Source organism: Monodon monoceros, unplaced genomic scaffold (assembly GCF_005190385.1).
Source record: "Monodon monoceros isolate NGI ecotype Baffin Bay Population unplaced genomic scaffold, NGI_Narwhal_1 Super_Scaffold_18, whole genome shotgun sequence".
Classification (NCBI taxonomy): Eukaryota; Metazoa; Chordata; class Mammalia; order Artiodactyla; family Monodontidae; genus Monodon; species Monodon monoceros.
Window position 1 is genome coordinate 25691539 of NW_021703774.1, and position 17404 is coordinate 25708942.

A 17404-nucleotide genomic window follows, 5' to 3' on the forward strand; every position below is an offset into this window, starting at 1 on the left:
GAGGCATAAATCAACGTAACAAACAAGAGAAAACTATTAGAGGAATAAAATTAGCAAAGGAGAGGAGTGATGCTATCTCTATTTGTAGAAGATAAATCCTTTTGAAAATCCAAGAGTACCAATTTAAAAACTAATGAATACAGGAATACAATTTAATAATAGGATATAAGATATAGATGTAAGACATATATAATATCCTTCTTATATATTAACAATTATCAATTAGAAGAAATAATGGAAGATAAGAGCTCCTTTATAATAGCAACAAAAAGTATTTTTAATGCCTAAAAATAAATTTAACAAGAAATAAAGCCTCTACAAGAAAGACCTTTAAAATTGCTGAAAAGTAGATGTGTTCAAATGGAAAGACATTCCATGTTCTTGGGAAGGAGTCAACATCATAAAGATGCCAAATATCCCTCAGGTTAATGTATAAGTTTAACATGGTCCCAATTTTAAAAAATTTTATGGAGTTAGGCAAGTTGATTCTAAAGTTCATATGGGAAAATAGTCTGGAAGAATAACCAGGAAACTACTAGAAAGGAAAGGCATTGTTTGGGAAAGAGAGAGAGCCAACATTACCAAGTACTAAAACATGCTCCAAAGCTTCTGTAACTAAAATAGTATGGAATTGGTACGTGAAAAGACAGATAAATGGGACATAACAGAAGGTCCAGAAGTAGACCCAAGTACTGAATATCTGGTTTATGATAATGGTTATTTCAAATCGATGGGGGAAAGACGAATGTTTTAATAAAGGGTTTGGGGACAACTGGATAGACATTTAGAAAAAGATAAAATTGATCTATACCTCTCATTATACACCAAAATAATCTCCCAATGGATCAGAGATCTAACTATTAGAAAGGAAACCTTACAAATATTCAAGGAAAACATAGGTGAACTTCTTTAAAACCTGGAAAAGGTGGACAGACAACCTTTCTAACCATAATTCAAAAATCTAATTTTCTTAGATGGGTTCTAGAGCATCCCAAAGGCAATGGGAAGCAGGATGATGAGTACAAACTGATTCACTATTCTAATTAATATTTCAAAAGCAATTTAGGAATAGAGATGTATTGCCAGTCCTTTTGCACCTACACAAATATACTTTTAAGACATTTCTGACTGGTGCATTTGAGTCTGAAAGATCAACGGGAGCCCTTTCTAAACAGTGCTTCTTTGCCACAATAAGACCACACAGGAGATTTTTTTTAAAAAAGGAAAGATTTTTATGATCAGCCTGTGACTCAAGATACGGGTAAAAAGGAAATTAGTTTTGCATTCCTGAAAAGAGACTGGGAACGCTCACAGACACCAGCGTGCACGTGGTCTCTGCACCAGTCTCTGCGGGGATGAAACAGAGTGGAGTCTGGCAGCCCTGCTGACGTGGTGCAGAAGGTCTAGCTAAAGAACATGTCCTCTCAGACAGTCTCCACGGGTCCCTAGAGCAGGGCTTTTCAGAAAGGGTTGACAACAGCCTCAGCCAAGTGAATATAAATATAAGGAAGTTCCTTTGCCCCCTCTAATACATTCCAGCCAAGCAAATTACTCAGCTCAGGGTCCTGACCACCTCACATATTTTTCCCCCATCCTGAAAGTGAAGTTACCAGGAAAAATAACCACAACCTTCTCCCTCAAGCAAGGGTCTCCACTCAGGCAGTTATACTAATAGTGTAATACCCTCAATGGCTTTGGAGGGGGAGAAGCATCCTTGGATTTCTCTGTTCCTTGCATCTTTACTCATGCTTCCTTTTGTGACCTGAACCACATCAATCACCTGGAATTCCAGGGTAGAGAAAAGAAATTGGGTTCATCTTCATTTTGCTACATGAGAGTTTATGAATGTATGTAAGTGTGTGTGTACATATCAGTACAGTGCCTAGCACATACTAAGGATGATAATTGTTAGCCACTTGTAATCATCATTGTTATTACCGTCACCATTTTTATTAGCTGATGAATGGTTCAGTTTGATCTGTGATATAATGCCAAAGAGCAACTGATGTTGCCTATTTTATTGACTTAATCCTTCTAAATGCCGACAAATTACCAGGCTCAGCCATTTAAAAATCACATTTCTAATGCAATAATACTATCTGCAATGAGTGTGGAAGAAATTACTACAGGCCAGGGGTTTTTACAAAGTGAATTAAATCACTATAAAAACTGACCATGGGACTTCTCTGGTGGCGCAGTGGTTAAGAATCCGCCTGCCAATGCAGGGGACATGGGTTCGAGCCCTGGTCTGTGAAGATCCCACATGCCCAGAGCAACTAAGCCTGTGCGCCACAACTACTGAGCCCACGTGCCACAACTACTGAAGCCCATGCGCCTAGAGCCCATGCTCCGCAACAAGAGAAGCCACTGCAACGACAAACGCAGGCACTGCAACGAAGAGTAGCCCCCGCTGGCCACAACTAGAGAAAGCCCAAGCGCAGCAACGAAGACCCAAAGCAGCCAAAAATAAAAAAATATATATACAATAAAAAAAATTTTTTAATTAAAAAAAAAACTGGAGCTTTCCTCCATTGTTGAGCCCTGATGGTGTGGCGGTGAAAAAGAAATGCTAGAAGAAGGTGGAATCAGGGATATGCCCTTCCACCAGGGAACTAAGGCTCTTGAGAAGTCTGTTTTGCTGGAAAGTAAGCCTCTGTTATGGAAAACACTTTCAGCATATTTCAAAATGGTTACTTTCCTCTCTTCCTGCAAGAGTTAGACCCTGAAGTCAGTAGGGCCATCGGCAAGGAGAAATAAACACAAATTTGGGGAAGCAAGGAAAAACTTGAACCAGTAAGGATGTGCTGGAACCCACAGGGATAGCCTAGAACCCTCCTCAGTCTCTCAATACCTAGACATCTTCACCTTCAGTGATAGAGATGTTCCACAGAAGAGGATGGTGCCCTTCATCATGAAGCAAAACATACACCTGGTCCAGTAGTTGGACGGTCTTAAGAAATCCATCAGGAAGTAGAGGAGCCTAGTTGCTGCCTCATACCAATGGCAGAAGAGACAATTATGTGATGAGCTATAATCTTTCATGCCCTGCACTGACTCTTCAAGATTCAAAGAAGAATGTGTCTGCTGCTTCACTTCCATCTTCAACGTCTCAAACTATCTCTGTTCCCTTCCCTACAGGGAGGAGAATTCTGGGAAATGTAGTTGACTCAATACAAATCCACAATAGTATCCACAATAGAATGTTTAAAGCCATATGATGCTAGTATTGGCTATTCACAGTAGACTGGAGTCAGAGTTGAAGTAGTGTCCATGAGACCACCAGTTCTACTTGGATTTGAGTCTTTAACTGCAGGGAGTTTAGGGGCTCTGAAGTAAAGGTCAGTGTGTGGGAGAATAGTGCTAGTGGGAAGGTTAGGATAGTGGCTAATAAATAACCTATCCGTGACTACAAACTTAACAACTCATATGACTATGTTATTAGCACATGTAACAGTTCAACGAATACTTTTTGGATGAAGGATGAATGAACGTCCCAGTGATCCTGGTGTTTAACAGAATAAGTGTCTTTCCTGTTCATTGCATCTTCCAACTAATTTTTACACCTTTCTCCTTTTAAACTCCTAATTTAATATACTGTTTCTAATGTACTTGACATTGTTTTTAAATTAATTTATATCTTGTGGTGAATGTACTTTTCAAAAATTCTCCATATCACAAACTCAGTGATAATTATTTGAATGTATCTGTTTACTCAGTAAGTATTTCAAATAGATTAAAATATCAGGGAGATGTGAGGAATCTGAAAATACTTAGTGCTTTAACTTGATTATATATATGAACTAAACTAATATGTTAGTGTTTGATTTGTTCATTTTATGCTAATTTCTGTTTACATAATTTTGTAAAAATTTTTAAATATCAGTATTTGTTATATACCAAAATAATTTTACATTCTCTAACTTATATTTTTAAGATTAAAATTTATAATTTTGTCATTTTATGTAAGATGCAAATTTTACATTTATAAACTCACAAAATATTTATATAATAAATAACCATGTGTTTCTTCTATTCAGATGAATGTCCCAATTCAGTGCTTATATAATTTAATGTTTTGTGATAGTAGCCTAAATATTGTTTTTTCTAAATTCTGAGTTTGATATTTATACTATATAAAATCAAAAGATAAAATTTTCTCAGGAGGAAGCTAAAGTTGATTTGACCCTTAAATCTCATTTTCTTCCTAAAACTCTAGAGAGTCTAGTTCATTAAAAGTTAAAAAAAAAAAAAAAACTGACCCTGTTGGATCACAATTAAGTCTGGTAGAGTGAAATGCGATTATGCCATAGCTTACTAAGCCTTAAAGAAGATATTACTGCTCATATGTCTCTACTGGGAATGTTTTTATAATACCTAAAATGTTTGAGAAATGTTTTAATGATAAATGCTACTGGACTTTTTCATTACCGATATTATCTATTAGCTGATCCCTTATCTAAAATATTTCCGAAATGGAAAAGATTCAAATGAAGCTTTCTGAAAACAGCCATGTGTTCATAAAAAGATTTCCAATAGACTCTTCTCATAATTGATAAGTACTTAAAATTCAGTATCTATTTATAAAGAGTCTTACATTGGCTTCTAGGGGATCTTTTAAATGGAGTTATTTTTTCATACCCCTGTTTTTGAACTGAAAAAATATGGAAAAATATATATATATACATATATATATATATATATATATATGTATATATATATTCCCAAGTCTAGACTTACTTGGGCCCTGGCTATTTAGAGTCTACGTTTGGTGTTCTTAAACCCCCTGACACATTCTTTTCTTTCATCTCTGTGATTCCTGGCCACTCTTCGCAGTATGTCTGGCTAATCTTCCTGACATTTCTGGGGCATAAATGGACCCAGAATATGTGACCAGGGAAAAATTCAGCTACGAATGTAGTTCTGTACTATGTTTTATATAAAAGATTTTCTTTTATTGATATGGAAATGAATAGATGTCTGATAACCTTCTGCCAACCTGGAACATTTCTACTTACCCCAGGGAGTTCTTTGGGGCTGATGTTTCATAGGGCTTACACTGTCAATTCAAAAGTTCTGTAACAGATCTCGAAATGATCTAGGATAGCCCCAAAATGGGAGATTCGTTCCTTGGCCCGCATTTCTGGCTCCGTGCCTTGACTGTGTATAAAACAGGAAAGATGCTCTGGCCAATGGATATGAAATGGTTTTATATTTACACAGTGGGACACTACAATGGGTAAAAGGACTGATTTCACTTAAAATCCCAACACTTTACAAAACCACATTCTTTCCTTTTATCTGACCACTTCCACTTACTAGCCCTAGAAAAGAAATGATATAAACCCAATAAGTACTTTTTTTTACTGACTGAAGTTATAAGTCAATCCAAATGGTTTACGGTCTGTCACCAGGCAAAAATCTTGACTCACTCAGGTGAGTTGCTATTTGAAAGGTGGGATCCAGAGCATCATTAAGAGTTATGTGAGCTCACAGTTGTCTCTTCTACGTTCCTCAGTCTGTTTCATTCCTAAATCTGCCTTTATTCTCTATCTCTTCCAAATCCATTATCACCTTTCTCTATGAGTTCCCCCCAAATCTGTATCTCTTCCCATTTCCTGCCTCAGTCAACATTACCCCACCCACCCAGTTACCTAAGCTAGAAACCTCCGAGCCGTGTAGCCTTCTGCCATGAAGTCTCATCCTCCAGTGGACACATGACTAGTACTGAGAGTGCTCGGAACTGGGTGGTCACGCCTCAGGCCACTAGAGCCACTGTCTAACTCCTGGGACCAGCCCGACTCCCCTGCGTGGGCCCGCCAGCACTTTACCTCCCCTCCTTAACCAACTGTTTCAGAGACAAAACTGGGGGAATTCAACAGTGCTGGCTACCTACCAGTGGGCATGATGTGAGAATTCATATGGCAAAATGATATTTGGGAAATGTACTGATGAAATCAGAAACTGAAAGTGGATAATATTTTGCAAGAAAAGCCCTAAATTCTGTAAAACATAAATCCCATAGAATCTTGTCTAGTTAATAATCATAAACCTCCACATCTTGGACTTCCCTGGTGGTCCAGTGGTTAAGACTCCACGCTTCCACTGCAGGGGGTGCGGGTTCGATCCCTGGTCAGGGAAGTTCGGCGGTGTGGCAAAAAAAAAAAAAGATAAACCTTCACCTCTTTCTCTAAAGAATGGAAGCACTTTTCAAGCCTCACCTAAAATAATTTTTTGACATTCTAATCATTTAAAAGATCCTCTAAAGTCTGAATCATTTTTTCCTTAGTGTATTAATGGGAAAGTTAAAATACAGAGGAAAACTGATTTACTCACTGTCAAAAAATAAATCGGTGGTGGAGAAAGAACTAAAACCAAATCCCCCCTAAAATTATAAGGTTCCTGGATGTACTATTCTGCCTTTGACTTTTAAATGCCTGCCGAGGAGACTTTTAATACCACCTCACAGAACGTAATACTCTATGTAAGAAAAGAGTCCCCAAATACAGCTAAGCATCTTAAGTGAATTACAAAGATGATTTTTGCTAATTACCTCTCAAAAACATGCCTTTATCTTCCAGACCCTTACTCTTCAGGGCAAACTACATGTTGGAGTCACAATGACCTCTCTTGTTCTAATGAAACTTAACTCCTTCTGTGCCTGAGGGCTACGGAGGTCCACAGTTTGCTCATAAATCTGGCTCAGGGAAGAATAAAGGCCTTGTGTTGGAGTTACGCGGGCCTCCATCCATGGTGCTTGAAAGAACACAACATTTGTTTGGTTAAAATGCTGCAAACTTTAAAAAAAAATGCTGCAAACTTTAAAGGTGTAATGGAAATATTACCTGAGGGTACCAATACTTAAAAAAGAAAAAAACCCTAAAATTATTATTCCCAGAGACAGGCAGAGGATTTGTAGTTAAAATTCTGGCCCCATACCTTATTACTAACAATGAGGTCATCTGAACAACCCTTGTTTCTGGCTAAGTCTTATGTTCTCCCCTGCACCACATGTCATGTTTCACTGTGCTACATCACATCTTAAACTCCAGGCAAATTCATGTGTGCACTTCAAGTGACCCCATGTGACTGTCCCCAAGACTGACAGCTCTTCTCTAGATGTGCCTGGATCACTTTAAATTGGTGTAGAGCATTGAGGTTCCCCAGATCCAACGTTTCCTCTGGAGCCATTACTCTGATAATATAATCAGTTTCCCAGCATCACTTTTATTTCATCCCATAAATAAAATTGCCAAATATATCAAGCTGCCTCCTATTGCACTGTGAATGAATTTTCCAGGCTGCTTCAACAAAGCCAAAAATCTACTTTGTCACATGACTCCACAAAACATGATGGATGCATTTAAGTTTCAACATTTGTTTCTTCTTCCTATAGATTTCCTTTCCTCCCTCCACTTTTATGAAAAGAGTATATTTTAATTTACCTTGGCACACACGGAGCATTCAACAACACAAAGAAGTTACTGTAAGAACAGGTCCGCAAGAATGTTCTAGAATAAATTGGTAGGCTGCAACTTACTAGGATTGCCAAAAATATATCTTTAAGAACCAAAGTTCTTGGGCTTCCCTGGTGGCGCAGTGGTTGAGAGTCTGCCTGCCAATGCAGGGGACACGGGTTCGTGCCCTGGTCTGGGAGGATCCCACATGCCGTGCAGCAACTAGGCCCGTGAGCCACCACTACTGAGCCTGCGCGTCTGGAGCCTGTGCTCCGCAACAAGAGAGGCTGCGATAGTGAGAGGCCTGTGCACCGTGATGAAGAGTGGCCCCCGCTCGCTGCAACTAGAGAAAGCCCTCGAGCGGAAACAAAGACCCAACACAGCCTAAAATAAACAAATTAATTTTTTTAAAAAAAGACTTAAATTAAAAAAAAAAAAAAGAACCAAAGTTCTTCAAAATTTATCAGCTGGTGTAGTCTGGTTATACAGACTTACAGCATCCCACACTCTTCCTCTGTAGCACTCACCGCAAATGGAAACAACTTATGAATTGTGCATTTTGTGGTTAATGTCTGTATCCTCCATTAGAATATAAGCTCCATGTGGACAAGGGCTGTGTGTACCTGTTATTTTATTGCTGTGCCTAACACAGTTCCTTGAGTGTAGTAGGTAATCAAATAATATTGATAAACAATCACAAGAGTAAATAAATCTGTGAGTGAAAAGAGTGTTAAATCGGAAGATATGGCATGCAAGAGTGAAATAAGCTTTTAGAGTCCCGGAGATTTACTTTTAGGGGTGTCCTGACAGATTTATTATGAAACTACGAAAATGGCATACTGACAACAATCCACAAGTTAATTATTCTTGAGATAAATTCGGGATTCATAAAACCAATTCTCTTGGTGGCAATTTTCCACATTTAAAATTTTACAACTCCTGCGGGTATCTGTTTAATTTAACCCTTGCGTATGAAAAGATCAATGTGTGTATATTTGGATAAGCAGAAACGGCAAGCAGATGCAGCTATTCCTAGACTCCACTACTCAAAATCACATTTCACTTCAAAAGTCACAGAAGTATAAACCAGAAAGTGCCACTGAACAGGGTCAGAATTCTCTACAGCAATTCACGCTGTTTTCTTGATATTCCTCTCTAAGCACTGATAAAAAACTCTTTGAAGTGAAAGAGTAAATATTATCATTTGATAGTACTTAGACCGAACAGTGCAAATACAACTGCATTGTGTTACACTCTGGGGACACACACAACGCTGGCAGGGGTGCCATGGAGGAATCAACGTGCTCAGCACTGGTGCAGGCAGGAGGGAGACCCGCTCAAAGAACTACTCACCCCTTAATCTTCCCCTGATAGGCACACAGAGGTTAGGGGGGAATGCTGACTTTCCAATATGTGTTTCTGTTTTGGTAGCCCTAGGAAGGAAGGCTCGCGAATAGGCAATGGGAAATGCCAACTCCTAATTATCAGCCCGCTTTTACTACTCCCTCCGACATTTTTGTAAATGATCACGGATGGGGGTGGGGAGAAAAATCTAAGGAGTCGCCCCGGTAGGGGGTCGCGGAAAGGAAAGAATCCCAGTAGCTGGTGTCAGCGTGTCCCCGGCCTGCGACGCGGCAAAGGCCTGTGGACGCGCGGGAAGAGGGTCTCGGGCGAAGGCAGCATCGCGCGGGACCAACGGGATGGATGGGCGAGTCCTGGGGGCACAGAAAGGGCACTCTGAGGAGTGGAGGGCAGCAAGAAGAATAACCTGGGCAGCCCCGGTGGGCGGCGAGGCCTGGAACCGCGTACGCACCATCCAAGCACTGCGCCCGGGGAAGGTCTGGCGGGGGAGACGCGCAGGGTCGCCTCCGAGGCCGGGAGCTGACCCGGCTCGGCCAACGCCTTCTCCGGAACCGAGCAGCGCAGAGCGCTGCAGGTCCCCCGATCCACGGCCGCGGCGAGGCGCGCAGCTGTTGCCCGCCCAGCCCTGTCCCCGGCGGCGCTCACCTTGCCGGGAAAGGGCCCCGGGAGGAGCAGCTTCAGAGCCTGCCTCTTCAGCTCCACCAGGCGGGCGTTGCAATTCTCGCACCAGACGCCGCGGTCCGATCCGGGGGAGGAGCCGCCGCCGCTGCCCGAGCCCGGGGAGCCCGTGCCGAAACCTGGCGAGCCGCCCAGGGAGCCAGGCGAGCTGGTGCCAATGCCCGGGGAGGCGGGGCCCGGGGAGCCCGTGAAGGAGCTCGGGGACGAGGTGCCCGAGCCGGGGGACGGCGTCCCCGACGAGCCAAGCGCCGAGCCCGCGCCCTCGGGAGTGGGGCGGCTCCCGGCGCGCGACTCTTCGTATGCTTTCCGGTACCAGCTCTCCGGGGAGAAGGGCGCCGCGAGCTTGGTGGGCGAGCAGACTTCATTCACCTGCGGGGGAGACACACGGTGTCAGGGGCCGCAGGGCGGCTGGCTCCCGCGCCTCTGCCCTGGGCCGCCCTCCCGCCTGCCCGGGGACCTGCGCGCCACCGAGGACCCGGCCAAGCGCCCACGGGCGCACGTTAGGGGCCGCTCTGAGCCCTGCGGCCAAATCTGCCTCCCTATGTCTAGTTAATTGTGTTTAAGTGAATCCCCGTCGCCCGGGTGACCCCTGCACCGGTTCCCGGGAGGCGGCGGACTCCTCTGGTTTGGAGGAGAGGGGCTCACTCGCTCAGGGAATTTCGATGGTTTCTGCAGAGGAACCCACGGATTCAGCTCCCCGCGCTTTTGAATCCGGCACCCACCCCAGCAGGAGCTCACTTTTAAGATCCTGGACGACGGGGGGCGGGGGGGGGGGCTATGACTTTTGGATTTTTATTCATTCAGGGCAAGGCCCTCCAGATCTTGAAGGTAAATGAAAGGTTCTCCCGCCTCCAGGAAAACGGTCGCTTAAGAACAGCAGAGAAATCGTGGGAAACCCTCCCATTCGGCTTAACTCTGCTTAGAAGTGCAGGAATGCTGCAAAAGTTAGGGATGCGGGGAAGAGAAGGAAGGAGAGGGCTGCAAAAATTCCGAGGGCTGGCGTCGTTGCTGGCGGACCCGCCTCCGCGCGCGCACGCCGGCTGGCCCAGCCGAGGCGCCTCAGCAGCGGGAGGAGAGCTCGGGGCCACCCTGCCCTGGCTGCACGTTACCCGGAAAGGGGAACCCTGGCCGGGAAGAGTCCGGTAACGCGTCTCCGCATTATACCCATCACAACTTACCCCGTATTTCTTGCCCCTGGTGGAGACTGCAAGCCTCTCTTTATTCCCAGCTACCGAATTCATGGTGGCTTTTCCAGAGGAGAGTGTCTAAATGTTCCACCAACGCTACATCCAAAAGGTCTTCCAACCCAGAAGGGTGTCCAGTTGTAGGGGGCTGTCTCTTGGCCCTCAAGTCAAGGTTTCTTAACTGAAGGGGGCGGGGGGATAAAAGCAGATGGACCTCAGAAGTAACAGCACTAATTTGCAGAAGGGTTGCAATGCCTGGTTTATTCTTCTCTTCAAATAATGCGTTTCCTCCTCTTCTGCCTTCTCCAACCACACGTTCTCTTTTCACGGTCACATCCAGATAATTGGCGGTCTCCTCAGCCTAGTGAGTCCGTTTTCCTCCACGAGGGAAAAGACGAGTACAATCGGGGCACACGGCAGCTGCAGACAAGGTGGGCGGGCCCCCGCCTCGCCTCCGCCGGCGAGCCGGCTCTGGGAACTTGTCTCCTTCGCGGAGCTTGGTAACTGAGTTCAAAGAAATTCTCCCAAAATATAAAGATCCAGATCGGGGAGGAGCCTCGGCGTGTTGGGGAGCCAATATCCGCCGGCCCGCTTTGCCTGACAGTTGCGCGAGGGCAGAGAGGGGCGGCGGCGTGGCCCGGCCGGCGGGGCGCCCCGGCCGGCGTCTGCGGTCAGGGCGCGCGTGTGCGCCGGGGCGCAGCGCGGAGCCTCGCGAACAGCGGCCCCTCCGGGGAGCCCGCCACCTGGCTGCAGCCGCCGCGCCTGCCGGGATCCATTTTACGTTGCGGCGCTCCTGCCTGACATTGCGAGGCCGAGAGCCGGGGGAGGGGGTCGTAAATCTCTCCTGTTGCGGGGAAGTTGCTGGTGAGTGGCCCGGATCCAGGGCTCTAATGAAATAACACTGCGCGAGCCTGGAGCTGGGGGCAGCGCCGAGCGAGCGCGACCGGACAGAAATGCGCCCGAGCCTCCCCGCCCCCAAGTTCTTTCTCTTCCTGGCAAGGCTTGCAGTTCTGCCTTTGAAACGCCGTGTAAGAGGGACTGAGTCACAAACAAGTCCACAAATATGCCGGGTCCTCCCCCCGGCCTTTGTTCTCCTAGACCTGCCCTGCAAACCTTTTCTGGAATTGCCCTACCAAGCCCGGCCGGCCAGGGGGGCCACCCTCCCGAGCGCAGCGGGAGAACAGGTCCTTCGCCCCCGCCCGCCCGCGACCCAGTGTGTGCTGTGCCTAGCCGCCCAGGGCTGGGCCGCGCGAGCCCGGGGAGCAAAGGGCCGCCGCCGGGAAGGGAAACTGAGGGACTCGCCGCGCGGCACACGCTCGGCGCAGACGGCGCGGGCCTGTAAGGGTGTGTGTGCAAGCTGGCCTTGGCCTCGCCTTGGCCGGGGGTCCCCTCGGCATCCCCCTTCCTGCTCTTCCAGTGCGCAGGGCCCGCCGTGTCCCGGGAGAACCCAGTCATCGCCCTCTCCAGTCCCCCTCCGCCCCCGGCGCAGCGCCTGGAGCGCAGGAAGCCGGCATTTGCCGGGCTCCACACGTAGCTGCTCCGGGGTGTCATTTTTCATCTCCCGGGAGGACATTTCTTCTGGTGAGCCCGCAGGTCTGTCTGTTTTGTTGTGACCTTTAATTAACACCCCGCGAGACGCCTCTTGAAAGGACCAGCCCCGTGCGGTGATCACGTGAGGTGTAATGGCATCTCCGCGCCCGGGAGGGACCTGGCCTGGGGGCATGCGAGGGCGCAAAGGACGCCTGGGGCTTTCCAGCTTCTAGCTTCCCTCTGAGATATGGAGGGGGCAGGAAGACAATATCCTGGGGTGCTGGAGCCCTGTGGCAACGCCGCCCCACACCTGCTTTCCTCAGGGAAAATTCCTTCCGCGCATCCCTCGCACTGCCCTCCGCCCGCCCCTTCCCGCCGCAGCCCTTGCGTGGGAATGTTTCACAGGCACTAAAGCGAGGTAAGAAGGTCAAAATGTAGATGTCGAAAACAGTGTGGAAGTTTCCATTACGTTCCTACTTCCCATTTAAAAGTGATCGTATCAAGAGAAGACCTTAGGGGTCAGGTACACCTCCGGGCAACACCAGACAGCTTCCATCCCCATCTGTATTCCGCGGAGATGCTGCGAAAATAGCATAGCCATTAGCTACGCACCGCTCATCTGCCGAAAAGCAGCGTGTGGCCAGGTGAAATGCAGAAGCCAGTGAGCCGAGGGTGGGGAAGGAGTGGTGTCGAGGAAGAGTATTGGGGAGCTGGGAAATTCACCTTGGAGACAGAGGAGACCCGAGGTGGTCTGATTTGCATCCCAAAGTAGCTGGGGCTCCAAAGCGTGTTTGGTGAGCTCGGAGCGCCCTCTGTCGATCAAAGTTTACAACCAGAAGCCCCGCAAGACAGTTTGATTTGATGCTTTAAAAAATGGATGTGAAATTTACATACCGTGAAACGCACAATTTTTTTAAGTGTACAATTCTCTGAATTTTGATAACTGTACACTCCCAGGTAAGCCACCACCACAATCAAGTTATATATTTCCATCGTTCCAGAAAGTTCTTACCTTCCTCTTCCCAGGTGATCCCCATCCCTGGTACACAATCACAGCTCTGATTTCTATCACCATAAATTAGTTTTACCTGACCTTGAACTTTTTATCGGTAAAGTTCATGCAGCGTGTATTCTTTTGTGTTTGGCTTTTGTTGCTTAACGTGAGGTTTTTGAGCTTCATGTTGTTGCTAATATCGATCTGTTTTCTGTGTGTACTCTGTTTTTCATTCCTGTCTCTTCTGCCTTCTTTTTGTTAATTGATTTTTTTTTAGTTATTCCGCTTTCATCCCTCTATTAGCCTTTTAGCTGTAAGGATTATAATATGCATCTTTAACTTGGGCTACTTAAGAGTTAACTTTGTGCCACTTCACCTAAAATGTAAGAAACTTGCAACAGGATAATTCCATTTTGCCTCCCTCCTTTGTGCTACTATTTGATGTATTTTATATCTACATACATTGTAAAACCCATAATACAGTCTTCTCAATTTTACTTTAAACAATTTGTTGTCTTTTAGTGAAACTAGTACATTTTAAATATGTGGGTTTTTTTATATTTACCCGATTTTATCATTTGGGGGACTCCATTTTTTTCCGGTAGAGCCAACTTTCCAGCTGGGTCATTTCCCTTCAGACTGAAGAACTTCCTTTAGCATTTCTTATACTGAGGGTCTCTGGGCAACAAATTCTCTCAGCTTCTGCTTATCTGAAAATGTCTTTGTTTCACTTCGGAGCTTGAAGAATAGTTTAACTGGATGCAGAGTTTTTGGTTGACAGTTATTTTTCTTTCCACCCTTTCAAGATGTTCATTGCCTTCAGCTTAGAAGCCTTCCTTGCTTCTGATCAGAGGCCAGCATTAATTCTTATGGGAATTCCCCTATGTGTAATGTGTCCTTTTTCTCTGGATGCTTTGAAGATTTTCTCTTTACCATTGGTTTTCAGCAGTTTGGCTATGATGCTCCTGGATGTGGGTCTCTCTGTATTTATCCTGCTTAGGGTTTGCTGAATTTCTAGGACCTATAACTTGACTTGTAAGTTTTTCACCAAGTTTGGGGAAATTTCAGCCATTATTTATGGAATTTTTTCTGTCTTTTCTCTCCTTCTGGGACTCCAATTACATGTATATTATGACACTATTTGAATTGTCCCACCAGTTACTGAGGCTCTGTTAATTATTTCAATCTTTACCCCTTTATTCTTCGGACTGGATACTTTCTATTGACCCTTTATTAAGTTCAGTGACCCTTACTTCTGCTATCTCCAATCTCTGTCAAGCCTATCCAATGAATTCTTCATTTCAGATACCGTACTTTTCAACATGTACATACATAGTTTCTCTGCTTCTTTTTCCTTTAAATCTGTGAACATGGTTATAATGAGAGCTTTAATTTCTTGCCTGCTAATTCCAACATCTGGCTCATTTGGGGGTCCCTTTCTATTAAGTGATTTTTCTCTTGACTCTGAATCACATCTTTCTGTTTCTTTTCATATCCACTAAATTTTAATTGTATGCTGAATATTGTGGCTATGACATCATAGAGATGTTAGATTCTATTATCTTCCTTTGAAAAGTACTGAGTTTGTTCTAGTAGACAGTTAAGTTAGTGGTGGGTCACCTTAAACTTGTAGAGGCTTGGCTTTATACTTTGTTAGAGCAATTAGTTCTGTTTAGTTTTCGTCCTTCGTCCTGGGACTTGTTCTTTACCCCTGAAGTATGGCCCTTCTAGGGTTTTTGTGGAAAGTCTAAAGTGCTTACCGGGCCCCTCTAACTAGGGACTTCAACTCCAAGCTCTGCTCCCCTGCAGTGATAGCAGCTGAAATCTCTGCTCCACTCTTTCAGCTTCTAGATGCTCTTTCCCCTGGACTTCTTGTAGCTCTTCCACGTAGGCAAAATTCAAAAATATCCACCAAGGATTTGAGGGAAATGAAATGTGGATTTTAGAGCTGCCTCACTTTGACTCTCTCCTTTCTGGGATTTTTCTCCTTCCTTTCCAGCTACAGCCCTAAACTCCGCCACGTAATGCCTCTAACCAATAAGACTGGCTTTCACCTTGAGTTATAGCCACTGTGCCCAGCAGACTGGAAAAACCCATGTAACCCTTGTTTCAAGGATTGAATCCTTGAATCCCCTCCAGTCTCTGCCTGCTTTTGGCCACTCTCCAGTGCCTTGAAATATGTTTTTGTTGTTGTTGTTATCCAGCTTGTAATTGTTTTCTTTTGGAAATTTAATTGTATATAAAGCACTCCCTAATTTTAGCTTAATGGTGGCTTTTTCAAGTTGACCTTAGGTTTTTAGAATTCTTGTAGTTTTTATTTTGTGAGTTAGCAGCCTAAAGAGTTAGTCTCTAAAGAAACTAGCTATAGTTTTGTTTTCTATCTAACTGAAGTTTTTTAGTGATGCAACCCAAGCCCTCACTGATAGATAGACAGAAATCTCTAGATCTATGTAGGCATGCGTCAGTTCAGTTCCAGACCACCGCAATAAAGCAAATATTGCAATAAAGTGAGTCACGCGAAGTTTTGGTTTCTTAGTACATATAAAAATTACCTTTACACTATACTGTAGTCTATTAAGTGTGCAATAGCATGTTTAAAAAACGTACATACCTTAATTTATAAAAATACTGCTAAAAATGTATCATCTGACAATGCAGGGTTACAAACCTTCAACTTGTAAAATACAAACAAAAAACATTGTATGTGAAGCACAGTAAAATTAGGTGTGCTTGTATATTTGACAGTGTTAATGGAATTACTTCAAGATTTAGGTTAAAAAAAAAACCACTCATTTTATGAATGAAAAAATTACATACTGGCTTCCAAAAACCCAGAGCTTCTATTAACACAAATTTATTTACTCCATTGATACCCCTGGGTGAAAAACAGTATCTCCCTGCTATATTCATAAGTACAAAGTGCAAAAAAAAAAAGTTAAGGTCCATTACCTGGCTAAGAATGAAATTCTTATTCCATATTCCTTGTTGCTTACTTATTAAACAGATGTAACTTCTTTGGGAGTGTTTCGTGGGACTTTTATATTTTCAGAAAATGCAATTTAGCTTTCTCATTATACCTCACGGGTGAGTAGCTAATAAATTTTATAGCTAAAATATATTATATCACCATGTTTTTGAAAGCCTAAAAGTATAAATCAGAAATAAAAAACCCAAATCAGGCTGGCAACTTCTAATTGCTAAGCAGAGGGCAGACTATGATAGATTTCACTCCTCTTTAATATTTTTCTTTTGAATAATTTCCACGTTGGTCCAGGCACCAACATGCCAACGGAGCCAGTGGAGTGCATGTGCCAGAGGCGCCTGCATTTCTCCTTGAAAGAGAATCAAAGCAGCTTACACCGTCCATGTGGTATCTTGATGAATATGCAAACAATATTTGCATATGATCTACTGGTGTTCTGGGGAACCATATGACCATGTGTGGGCTGCCAAAGAGTCATCAGCAAGCTGGTAACTTTAATTTGTGTACTTGGCCACTGCAAGAGAAGGGTTGTTATCCTGCAAGCTAAGGAAGGCTTTCCACTCTTAGATGATCATTTCAATCATTAATCGTTTTATGCTCATGAATTCCTTTCATGCTAAATTCCAAGTTTGATTCCTGTCCAAAGTTCAGACAGTTCAGAAAATAAAGGTATAGAAAGAGAAAGGGTGTGAACCAAATTTGTGTGGCTAGAGGTTTTTTTTGTTTGGTTTGTGGGTGGGGGCGGGGGAGAAAAGACTAATCATTAAAAACAGAGAGGAAGCTCAGACAATGAGAGCTCGCCCACTGACACTGGGCAGCAGGTGTGATGACTACGGACTGTGCTGCCGCTTACCACAAGAAGGAGCCTGCTTTGGGGAGGGGTCACAGCATTCTATGCATCACTGTTTGTAACAGTGAAGGAAGAGAAACAACTTACGTGTGTATCAGTAGGGGATAGGTTTAATGGTTTAATAACTTACAGTAGTCAGATGGTGGAATACCATGCAGCCATTAAAAATGTTTTCATAAAAGAATAATTTTTTGGAAAAAATGGAAAGATGTTGATGATATCATAGTTTTAAGTATTTTAAAAAGTTAAGTATGTACAGTAAAATGATAATTCAGTGAAACCAAAAGAAAATTATATATGCAACAGAGAAAAGACTAGAATCTAACATCAAAATATTGAGTATAACAGCTCTTTCTGGGAGTTTCCAAT

At 44.1% G+C, this 17404-nt stretch overlaps 1 protein-coding gene across 1 annotated transcript in view; it reads right to left on the reverse strand.

The window, feature by feature from the left end:
• KIF26B (kinesin family member 26B) overlaps positions 1-11208 on the reverse strand; it is a 490504-nt gene extending 479296 nt beyond the window's left edge. Inside the window, exons 1-2 of the mRNA XM_029228705.1 lie at positions 10673-11208; positions 9462-9863 (exon numbers count right to left, since the gene is read on the reverse strand). Coding sequence (XP_029084538.1) covers positions 9462-9863; positions 10673-10735 — 465 coding nt within the window. The 5' untranslated portion in view covers positions 10736-11208. The remainder of the gene's footprint in view (positions 1-9461; positions 9864-10672) is intronic.
• Positions 11209-17404: the final 6196 nt, after the last annotated feature.